General features: G+C 44.1%; 1 protein-coding gene and 1 long non-coding RNA gene across 2 annotated transcripts in view; one reads left to right on the plus strand and one right to left on the minus strand.

Moving 5' to 3' along the window:
* The window catches only part of LOC306976908, a 413,479-nt gene that overhangs the window by 100,164 nt on the left and 300,937 nt on the right, over positions 1–12,378 (minus strand). The window lies entirely within an intron of this gene.
* On the plus strand, positions 2,754–10,749 carry LOC306976820 (uncharacterized protein). Its single transcript, XM_079574914.1, has 5 exons — positions 2,754–4,532; positions 5,312–5,490; positions 5,588–5,732; positions 7,615–7,914; positions 10,391–10,749. The coding sequence occupies exons 1-5, from the start codon at positions 3,231–3,233 to the stop codon at positions 10,535–10,537; spliced, it is 2,073 nt and encodes a 690-aa protein (XP_079431040.1). The 5' UTR covers positions 2,754–3,230; the 3' UTR covers positions 10,538–10,749.

The following is a 12,378-nucleotide window of genomic DNA, read 5'->3' on the forward strand; positions in this document are numbered from 1 at the left end:
ATAAGTGAACATTAGGGAACCATGACTCAGAAAGCAGCAGCAGGATGGGGATGAACAGCGCCACGGAGCATTAGTGCCAGGAACTGCTTCTTTCAACTAAGGAAAATTTCTAAACTTAGGAATATGGTCTCATGTAATGATTTGGAGCTTATCATCCATGCATTTGTGTCTTCACGTTTAGACTACTGTAACGGTTTGTTTTCATGTCTTAACAAGAAGGAGCTCTCTCGACTGCAATTAGTGCAAAACTCTGCAGCGAGAATTCTGACCCGCACAAACAGGAGGACCCACATATCCCCTATTTTAAAACAGCTTCATTGGCTGCCAGTGTCTTTTAGGATCAAGTTTAAAGTTCTGGTTCAAGCCTTCAGAACCCTGCATGGTCAGGCTCCTTCTTATATCAGTGCTCTGGTCCAGCCTTACACCCCTGCGCGGGCTCTGAGGTCTGTGGATCAGAATCTGCTAAAGGTTCCACGTACAAGTTTTCGCACTCGAGGTGACCGATCCTTCCAGGCTGTTGCTCCCAGGCTCTGGAATGATCTTCCACCCTCTTTGCGCTCTATTGACTCTGTTGATCTTTCAAAAGCGAACTTAAGACACATTTATTTGTTCAAGCTTTTAATTAGCTACTTTTGGGCTGCTATGATTTCTGTGTTGTTTTGACCCCTTTTTTATATTGTATGTAATTTCTGCTTTTACTGTGTTGTGAAGCACTTTGTGGCCTTTGCCTGTGAAAGGTGCTATATAAATAAAGATTACTTACTTACTTACTTACTTACTTACTTACTTACTTACTTACTTACTAGTGGAGAGATGATGCAACTACATCACCAAAATCATAAGGAAAACTGTGTATATCAAGGGGTTGGTTCATGGAGGCCCTTGATTGATGGGGGCCCTAAAGGCAGCTACAACAACAGCTAATGGCAAGCTACTGCGTGATTATGGCTGGGCACCATGTATTATTTTTAGGTACTACTCACATAAAAAAAAATAAAAAAAAATATGGAAAGCAAGTACTAAAAAAATTATATAACTTTAGAGACTAAGTTTTGATGCCTGTTGGGTCCACGGTTGTTTCACCTCAAACAAATGATACATAATTTAAAATAAATAGCCTCTAACATTATTATTCTGTTTTCTGGTTCTAGGGCAAATATTTTAGTATAGGTATCAAAAATGTATTGTTCAGGTATCGGTATCGAAAACCAAGTATCGTTAAAGTATTGGTATTGAGAAAAAAAGTTTAAAAAAGTAACTATGCCCGGCCCTAGTCTCGATCCTCCGGACTTTGGGATTGTCTGGTTCAAACTATTTCTTGTCACTTTGAATGTATTTAGGCTATACTTTGCCCATGTTGATGTCCTGAGTGAGCCACTTCCAAAGCCTGCCCCTGCTCCGGCGATTACACTTTGCTAGTCCGACTGTTAATTCACTGAGTGTTTCAGCGCCTCGGAGCTAGAGCGGTTTCTTTGTGGAGGAGCGTTTGTGAACTCTCTCTATCTCTCAGATTAGTCAGGCACTAAATTACCTGCTTCCTCTGAAAAGCGCAGTCCTACACGTTACTCCTGCCTTTCCTTTTGAAGAGCACCCGTGTTATTTCCCCCCATGCCCTGCAGGGACCCTGGCTCGCAAATCATCATAAAATTAAATTTAAAGAACAGCACTGTACTGAGGCCCACTCTTATCAGCGTCTGCACAAGCGGCATACAAATCAGGCCAGTATCACTCACCACTCACTGCAAAGGGCTAATTGCTAATTGGGTAGAGCTCCAAAATGGTTCAGAAATGCTGCGGAGAGTGAATTTGTGGAGGTGTGTTATATTTGAGAGATGTCCTGGTGACGTGCCCAGAGCAAAGGGCTGTTGAAAGAGCAGGAGACTTGGCTTACATTGAGATATGTTTTTGGCTTAATTTAGTGCGGCTTCAAAACAATGTCACGGTGTAAGAAGGTGCGCCAGATAAGGCCAGAGCCATGAGGAAAGAACAAGCGGAAACATCAACAGCATGAAAGGAGCTGGCTATAGGAGGCATACAGTATTTCATGAAATTATATGTTAAAGCGAAGGCTGTCAAGATGATTGGGACGTGTCGTGGTCGTGTGGACATCTCTCTTTGAACACAAAGTCAGGACACAAAACAGGCATTTAAAGATGGACCATCGAAGCATTTAATTTAAGCACAGTGGAGCGGGAGAGTGGTTTGTATCAGCTCCAAGCTCTGTGAATGATAATAATAATAATAATACTACATCAAACTTGTATAGCACTTTTTTGGACACTCAAAGACACTTTAAATGGGGGATAAAACTCCAAATGAAACATGTCACATTTGTTATCTTGAGTTATAATGTTGTAAAAATGTCATTAAAACCCTTATAGTCAGTGGCAATTTCTTTTCGCACCTAATATGTAAATTGTGTTGCACCATTTTAAGTGTAATGCTATAATGGTAAAAAATATATATATATACAATAGAAGGCTCCAAAGCAGTCAGTGATAATGAGGGCTTTACAGCCCAGCAGCAGCGAGCAGGTCGGAGCTGTATAACCAGGTCATGTTGGCCCAGGGGACCACCTCTGCTCTTACTGTGATGGAAACCCAAAAATAACTTTTATCAGTCCATGAGAGGAGACTGATAGGAATAAGGCAGGTTTAAAAAAAGAGCAACCTTAGTGTCTTTCAACATACCGTATGTTCAAGTGAGCCATAGCAGCTGCATCTACAGTGAAATAGAGGCAATGTTTGGTGGTTGCATTTCTAGCACTATAATATTTACTTTTCATCAGACAGATACTGTACAAAACATCATGTGTATCTGATGTTCTGATTGTGGAGCAGTTTGTGTCGCACAGTTCTCCTCATCTGACCTCCACAAACAGTCTGTATGTTCAAACAGCACTGTGACTCATGCAGGGAGTTCACTGTGCCATAAGCTAAAGCTAATGAGGCTAATAAGACTGAGCCCATCACAGTTCCGACGGCTCTGAGCAGAAAGGTGAGTCTGCTGCAGCACTGCTCATGCACGTGCGCACGCACCGGTCCAATACGCAGTCTCTACTGCAGTCAGTCCGGGAGCGCGTTTCAAATCACCCACCCCATCAGTGCGCGCTCCCTACAACTTAAAAACGAGAGTGAAGGTCACTATACACAAAAAGCGCTCGCGCTGCGGTCCAATATAGCGCATGCGCAGTGCCGGAGGACTGCTTCACAGACCGCAGTGTGTAGAGAATGCCTGGCAGCGGACACACACGGGACATGAGCTTCTCCACCAGCCGCGAGTACGAGGTGGGAGACGAGGTCTTGGACGGGGGCAACCAAGGCCAGGACACTCTCCCTGGGGGCAGGTCCCAGGACAGGGACCTGGGGCTCCAGCGCAGCGAGGAAGATGAGGAGGAGGAAGAGGAACCGCTGCGTTTGAGCCGGCTGAGTGAGAACACTCGTCTGGCCACGCGGTACGCGGTGCGCATCTTCAGAGAGTTCCTGAGCGACAAGGAGCAGAGCCCGGACTTTGAGACTCTGGACAAAGGGGCTCTGTGCGCGCTGTTGCGCTCCTTTTACGCAGAGGCGCGCTCCAAAAGTGGACAGTTGTACAGTAAATCTTCTCTGATCAGTATTCGCAGCTCTCTGAACCGGTACCTGAACGAGCCACCTTACAGCCGCACTCTGGACCTCACCAAAGACCCGGAGCTGCGCAGCGCGAACTTGGCCCTGGCTGCGGTGCTGAGGCGGCTGGAGGAGCAGGGTGCGGGTCCCGTGGTCCAGAAACAGGCCATCACCAGAGCTGACCTGCGCAGGCTCTACGAGTCACCTGTGTTCCGCGCGGACACTCCATTTGGACTGCTCAACAAAGTGTGGTTCGAGACGTGCATGTACTTCTGCACGCGCGGGCGCGAGAATCAGCGGGAGTTGGAGGAGGACTCTTTCGGTCTCGCTGTAGACGAGGACGGCCGGAGGTTCGTTTACCTCAAGGCTCTGGGACAGTATCACAAGTCCCGCGGTGGCACATGGGGCAAGCGGCAGGACGTAGAAGAGGACACGCGCCCGCGCATGTATGAGACTGGCACGCTGCTGTGCCCGTACGCGAGCTTCGTCCGATATGTCTCTAAACGGAACCCGCTGTGCAACGCCTTCTTCCAGCGCCCACGGGACCACTGCTGCTCCAGTGACGCCACCTGGTTCGAGAACAAGGCCATTGGCAAGAACCTGCTTGGCACGCGCATGCAGATGCTGTCACGAGCGGCCAAACTCTCTAAAACCTACACCAACCACTGCATCGGCGCCGTCTCCATAGCGACACTCAATAGCATCGTGGGCGCGAGGACGCTCTGTGCTACCAAGGCAACGGTAAATGGCCACGAGCATCCTCACCTGCAGCTCGTGGTACCATCCTTGCGGCGCGAGGGGTCTCCAGCGCACAAGAGGCTGTGCCTGAGACCCGAGACACACACACTGACCTCCGACACGCGCAGTGACCACACGGAGACGCACGAGCAGCCCGTTCATTCCACCCCTGCCCACGAGACCCCGCAGGTACAGTAGGTCTTCGCTTCTCCAGTGATGCTCAGAGTAGCGTTTATCAAAACCATAAGGTTTCCACAGCGGTGCTCACTGAGCAGACAGTGACCTGCTCTTCTCCCGTCCTGTCACACCGCTGTGCTCGGCCTCAGGACCAGAGTCCTCACTCACACTCAACCCGTTGCTATGGTAACGGCCTGACCTGCAGAGACCCCTGTGCTTTGCTTCAGATTAGCAGATCACAGCCTCTCATGTAGAGGTGCATAAGTTTCACCCGCAATCTTAAGTTGACAATATGTTTCGTGCATACTGTATATTTTATTAGCGTTAAATCACATTATAACTACACATTATTTTCCTTCAGCCTGAAATGTCCACATTGTGTGACATTATGCTTGAACTCTTAAAAGGCTCAGGCTTCTTTGGCTCATCAGAGCATGAGTAGAGCAGAATTCAGCTGATCTGCAGCCGGGCAGCAAGAGCGGAGCTGACAGGACCCCAGGGGCCAGTGTTTGGAACTGGTGAGAGGACAGTCCTGGGGCCCCCCAGGGCTGCAACAGAGACCGGCAGCTGGCAGCTCTGAGCGCCTCTCTCCCCCTCAGGACCTGGCACATGGCTCTGCGTGGGCTTTTTACGGTCACCACTCGAGGGGCACTTTTATTCTAATGATGGAGTCACACTCAAAAGCCCAAGCGCCATTTTTACAAACGTTAAACTATATTTATGATTATGATGAGGTCCTCCATCTACTTTGCCATTTGTTTGTTGAAAAAGTTGGACCTTGTCTGTTCCAGGACGTCCGCAGCAGCAGTGGACCTCACCTGCCCCCTCCCTCTCCACTGTCCTCTCAGGGCCCAGCCGGGATCCCCACTCCAGCCAAACTCTCCAAAACCAACGCCCCGGTTCACATCGATGTGGGGGGACACATGTACACCAGCAGCTTGGCCACGCTCACCAAGTACCCAGACTCCAGGTGAGACTCAACAAAGCTAATGTTTGGACGTAAACGATGAGGTAAGCAGTTATAGATGAACAAATTACAAATCATTTCTATATTCACCCCGTTCTAGGATTGGGCGTCTCTTCGATGGGACGGAGCCCATTGTTCTGGACAGTTTAAAACAGCATTACTTCATAGACAGAGATGGTCCCATGTTTCGCTACATCCTCAACTTCCTGCGCACCTCCAGACTGCTGCTCCCCGAAGACTTCAAAGTGAGTGTCAGTCTTTCAACAGGTGCTGCCGCGACTCGCTTCATAAACCAGCCATTTCTCACATTTACAACACTGAGCTGAAAACCAAATAAGCTGGTCCGGTATTCCCAAAGCTTCATACAAGCTGGAGAGTCGGGCTGTGTACTTTAGCAAAATTCGATTCGATTCTTACACCCAATGATTCCGAAAATACGTTTTTTTGGCAATTCAACTTACAGGAAGCTATTTATAAACAAAAACTTGATATCATTAGGAAAGAATCTGCATTGTTTGGTCAATTTAACACTGTGAATGTGTCACAAGCACAATACTATGACATCTTTACATTTAGTGGATTTGAATGTTCACTTTGCCTGTAGCACGTCAAAAAAAACAGCAACTGTAGAAGAGGGATGGACTAAGTGAGGGTGGCTTCCACCATAGCATCAGCGCGGGCTAAGTGAAGCTCGTTCATGCTAGCAATTCGGCTGGCTTTCTGGAGCATCTCTTTCAGAACATCTAGGTTGTCTAGGTTGTAATTATTTGGTGTTTTTAAATGTGTTTTATCTTTCTGTGAAGCACTTTGGTCCTCCTGGTGTTGCTGTAAAGTGCTATATAAATAAACTTTTGACTTTGAGAACATGGCAAAAAAAAAAAAGTAATCGAGTTAATTATGGCCTTTGTAATTAATCGTAATTAATCGCATTTAAGCATCATTTATTTAGGGGTTGCAATTATTTTCTAGAGGTATATTTTAGTTGCTTCTTTGTATTTTCGTGGAGATGTGAGGCAAGTTTAACAGTCAAATTGTTTTTGGCTTTACGTGTTGTTTGTGCCTAAGCAACGTCTGCAGGTGTTGAAAGTTAAGTGCGATTAATTTCGATAATTTTTTAAATTGCACTAAACTGAACTAAATGTAATTAATTAATCGTAATTAATCGAAAAAAGTCCCGGCCCAAAAAAAAATACATATACTGAAAGAGGAGAAAAATAGAAAACAGCAAGGAACTTCAAAAGCCCGCCCCCATTTCCTGTGACATCACAACATTGAGGTGGAGGTCAACTGATGGTAACTATGGTAACTGTGGTAACTGACAAAATGCATATTTTTATGTCTTTGTTTTCTGGCTCATATCTCTGTCATTACTGGAGGAATCCACATGAAACAAAAACTGTCTCAAAGTTCATTATCTCCTCTGTCAGCACATATGAACTAATGTCCAATCATTTTCTCCGAAAAATGTCAAAAAGTGGTGACAATATGCGAAAACACGAGTGTGATGTTGTCCAATAGAAAGGACTTTCAGACAAAACAATAATATCACAGGTTTGTGAATCCAATCACGATCAAACACTGATGAGGAAAAACATTTGTCAATTTTAGTTTTTGAGATTTCTTACAAAAACTGTATGGTTAGGTTAGGTTAATTTATTTGTACCCGTGGGTAAATTCGTCTTGCAATTCTGAGAACTAGTCGACACATTAAAACACATTATACAAAGATAAAACATCACACATATTTAAATATAAAACTTGTAAGTGCTCCAGATACTAACAGGATGTGCCTTTGGTACAGAAACAACTGAAGTTTAAGCCACTTGACAGTAACAAAGATAAAAAAGCTGTGTCAGGGGCAATTTGATCCCGACTTGTTCATAAAGGAAAGGGCAGCGGGAACAAAGCTTTTCTTGTATTTCTCCCATAGAGTTGTATTGGCCCTGCCCTCGATCTGACATTATGACATCACCACATTCTAAATCCTGACTTAAACAGACTAAAGGACTTTATAGGTCACAAAAGTTGATAATGTTTAGTGTAATGTAAACCTTCTGCTAAAGCAGTTCAATTGACATAATTATGATCAGCATTACTGTGTGTGTTTGAACCAACCTTTGCCCTCAGGAGTTCTCGCTGCTGTATGAGGAGGCGCGTTTCTTCGAGCTGGCCCCTCTGCAGGCGGAGTTGGACCAGTGGAAGGCTCAGAGACAGGACGCCCCGCGGTGCGTGGACTGCGCCCTGGTCCAGGTCTGTCCCGGTTTGGGCGAGAGGGTCAGCGTGAGCGCTCAGAGGGCCGTCATGGAGGAGGTGTTCCCCGAGCTTCAGGACGCCCTGAGGAGCGCACCCAACGCCACCTGGAAGCACAGCCCGACACACGCCGTGAGGTTTCCACTCAGCGCGTACTGTCAGCTCACCTCTGTGCAGGTACAAACACCGACCGGAGAATGTCAATGTCAACTTTATTTGTATAGCACGTTTACAACAACACTAGGTGCCCAAAGTGCTTCACATACAGGTACACAATATAAAATAACAGTACAAAGCAACAAGAGAAGCACACACAATAGAGTCATAATACAGCTCAACTTGAGAAACAGCTACATAAAGTCAGGCTGCACGGTATTAGAATACAATATTTCAAAACTGTCTTGAATAATTATATTTTATTTTCATCAACATTTTTGTTTAATACTCACTTTGGACCAAAATGAGGCTAAAATGGAACAAAATTAGGAAAATCATGGCTAAAACTGAACTTTTTAGTGTTTGACTGTCTTAGCAAAAAAATGTAAAATTGTAAATCTCAGTCAGATGGAAAAACTTTGTGATTTTGCTGCACATTAAGGCTTCTTCAAAGAATGTTGTTGCGGTAACAATAATCTGGCGAGATATCGTGCAGCCCTACTTTTCATTCACCAACCTTCCAAAAATAATAATAATAATGAATAAAAATCCAAATACAAATCTGTCATCGACATCCCTAACCAATGCAGTTTATAAAGCACGACTCTTCCATAAAGAAAAATGGCAGAGAGTTACTTCTGCTTCGATAGTACTTTGAGCTTTAAACTTGAATAGAGTTCACCTGAACATGCAAAAGTAACTTCTTGAAACACAGTACTAGTTTAAAAATAAAATGATTTAAAAAAAAAACTGTTTAACATAAGAGCTCCATGGCTCTCGTGGAAGAACCTTTGCTACTGTCAGACTGGTGGGGGGACATATTTAAAAGGGGGGTCTGGGGGTCCCCCCACAGAGATTTTAATTTTTTATTTTAATGGTGCAATATGGTGCATTCTCATGCATTTTAACAGGCCAATAGGTACATACATCAACTCAAGAAAAATGGCTAAAACCTTGTTTTAACTAACTGCGGGCTAGCGCCACTTAAACAGTATTTACAGCCAAGTTTGAGTGAAACAAATAATTTCCATTGTGTAATTGGATGTACAATATCCCTCTCTCCCTTTGTCTTTTCTGTCAGCGTAGTATTTACTCTCACGAACAATTAATGAGTAAAAAATGCAACATGCGGCAACACCTGCAGTGGCGCTTATGGCCTCTAGGGGCATGAGTTACTTGGTACTGCTTTAATGATACTTGGTTTTCATTTTTGATACCTGAACGATACTTTTTTCTATCTATACTAAAATATCTAGAACCCAAAAACAGAACGATAATGTGTGTGGGAGATCCACAAATGTACAATGTTAGATTAATCTCAAATGTCAGGAAATGTGTGAAAAATCAGGAATAATTTTGGTGGGAAATTGTGAGAAATTGGAGTATATTGGGAAAATACAAGCAAACAATAGGGGGAAAAATTGGAAAAACTGGGAAAAAATTGGCAAAAATTATTTATTTGAGCGGAAGCAACCAAGTCACATCCTTGCTGTCCCTGGACCAAAAGCATCAAAACTTAAATCTCAAGATAGAAAATGTATTTTCGTTACCTCCTTTTCAAACCTTGGTTTAGTCCTGGTTTGCTCCTGGTTTAGTCTCGGGTACAAAGTCATCTGATTAAGCCTTACATGTGAGGGAGTCTGCAAAGAGAGTCACCCTTGCCCTTTTCTCCTTATGCCCAGGGGATCCTCAGCCTGCTGGGCCCCTGGGCTTAGCCCCTGTAAGCCCCTGCATAAATCCGGCCTTGTCACATACAGAAACAAGAGTACATGTAATTTGCTACTTTCCACCACTGGTGTTTTATCACACACTAACATCACACACTAACATCACACACTAACATCACAGTTAGGTTAGAGTGACGGAGGCGATCACCCATCACACCTCTCACTTTTGCACATATAGCACGTTTGCAATTGTTTTAGACATGCATCTAAAATGTGACTCTTCAGCGTCTGTAGAAATGTTGAAAGCCTTTGGAAAGGACGAGAGAGATCTCAAATCACACGTTTTTTTTTGAGTCAAGAAAAATGTTCCATATCTTCTGTTTTGTCGCGCTGTTGAGATTTACTGCAGTAATTCTACAGTTATAAAGATGCACGGCACATTTGTAAAAAAAAGACAAAGAAAAAAGGCAGTCCATGCAATTCCCCTTTTAAATGCCACTAAGTCAATCACTGTGTTTTATCTGAAGCCATTATTGAAAGTGTTGACAATCAGGCTCTAACCTCCCCGGAGCTGAACAATATTTGCCGTTCTGTCTCAAGGGAAATTAAACTGAAGTGAAGGGGACACAGCGGTCCTTCAGGCAAGAGCTGAACTAATGGACTACGGAGACAAATGAGCGAGAGACTCCTGGGAACACAACTCAATCCAAATACACTCATGTCAGTACTTAGTTGGTAAATGTGCTGGCAGGTCAGTGTCGACAGTAGAGGCTGGAAAAGTCCATTTTTGCATATGTTCTTCATCTTTACCTCTCGCCTCCGTGTGGCAGGTGCTGGAGCGTCTGCAGCAGAGGGGCTTCAGGATCTGTGCGTCGTGCGGCGGAGGCGTCGACTCGTCTCAGTTCAGCGAATACGTCCTGCGCAGAGACGGCCACGACGGTCTGCACATCATCACAGTCAAACAGGAGCCGGACTGAAACACAGAAGAAGAAACAACTGCACGTCGGGGTGACAAAGGGAGGAAGACTGAGGGGATTTAAAATGGGAAGGGAACTAAAAGATCCCCACAGCCCATAAATGAAAAATAAACATCACATTGATGGAACTTTTCAGCCACATTGGTAAAAACGCACAAGCACAGATGTTAAAGAGGGGGTATTGTGCTGTTTCCAGGTATTTGGTAATAATGTTTTTTTTAACTTTGTTGGTTTGAGAATGCAATATTGATCTTAAACAGATGAAAGTAAGTAAGCCCCTCCCACACCCTTTCAACTTGGTCCTCTTCGCTGCACGGCTGCTTCAATAACGAGGAAAAAAATAAACAAAACTACACCGCTCGTGGCCAGGGGCGGACTGGCCATATGTCCATTCTGGAAGAGCACAGAAGGGCCACTGGCTCTAGGGCCACCAGTCCCGCCTCAACCGAGCTTTACCCAAATCTAAAAGCTAAAAAGAAAAGCATCAAAATAGCGAGAAAAAGAGGATGAAAAGTCAACCAAAACATGAGAAAAACACGGACAAAAAAAACCCTACAAAAACGTGAGAAAAACACAAAACAAAAAACAAAAAATGATAGAAAAAATAATTTAAAAAAAAACAAAATATGACAAAAATGTGGCGACGTGACGAAAAGTTTCCATCACTTTTGTAGGTCTTAGCTTTCAAATATGGCGTTGCATTGTTGATCTCCAGTCGAGAAGCTTTTAGATTTGGGTAAAACCCAGTATAAGAAAACATGAATCTAAAAGGAATTCCGTGGAGTATGGTGCACCACAAGGTTCAATTTTGGGACCATTATTATTTATTATTTATATTAATGATTTTGCTTCTGTTTCTACGACCACCTTTCCCGTCCTTTTTGCTGATGATACCAATCAAAAAAATAATAATAAAAAGCCGAACTGGGGAAAATGCACGCGTTAGTGTTAAGGCGGGTGGTTAGAGGTTAAAATATGTATTTGTGGAAGTGCACAATTACGCTAATTTGGGCCAGTCTGGTCAGAGTCCAGGGCTGTTTTTCAGTCCCAGTCCGCCCCTGCTCGTGGCTTTAGTGAAGCTATTCATTCAGATTCAGAAAACAAGGGCAATTCATCTAAACTTCAGAACATATCAGACACATCCCAAACAGTCACTGTGTCACTCCCAATTATTCAGACAAGAGTAGAGGCTCAAGAAAACAATAGTCCATAACAGGAGCACATTTCACAAAGTCTATGTTACTTAAAAGCAGTACTAAGTAACTCATGCCCCTAGAGGCCAAGAGAGTAAATACTACGCTGACAGAAAAGACAAAGAGAGAGAGGGATATTGCACATCCAATTACACAATGGAGGTCATTTATTTCACTCAAACTTGGCTGTAAATACTGTTTAAGTGGCGCTAGCCCGCAGTTAGCTTTGTCCGTTAGCCTGTTAGCTTCTTCTTTGTGATTCCATTAGTGTGTATTGGTGACTCCGACCCAGAGACAGCGAAGTTGCAATTGAGATTTCCCCCAATCATCCCATTAACACTTGTATTACCCCCAGAGGGACTACGAAAAGGATTTATTGAGGTAAACAAGTTACTTAGTACTGCTTTAATAAACACAGTCCCTTCAGAATTCAACAGTTCAGTGACAGAAGGGACGAAAGGGTTGGAGAAACTACTAGCTTTCCGAGAAGGAACATAAAAACGATGTGCAGAAGGCATGAGCAAAAACTCTGAGGACAGAGCATGGAGAGGCCGACCCAAGAAACTTTTAGCTTCTTTAGTGCTTGTTCCTCCCATAGAGACTGTAGGGCTCTTTGTTTCACTCCAATGATTTTATGTTGTGTTTTCA

The sequence above is a fragment of the Gobius niger genome (genome assembly GCF_951799975.1).
Source record: "Gobius niger genome assembly, chromosome: 17".
Classification (NCBI taxonomy): Eukaryota; Metazoa; Chordata; class Actinopteri; order Gobiiformes; family Gobiidae; genus Gobius; species Gobius niger.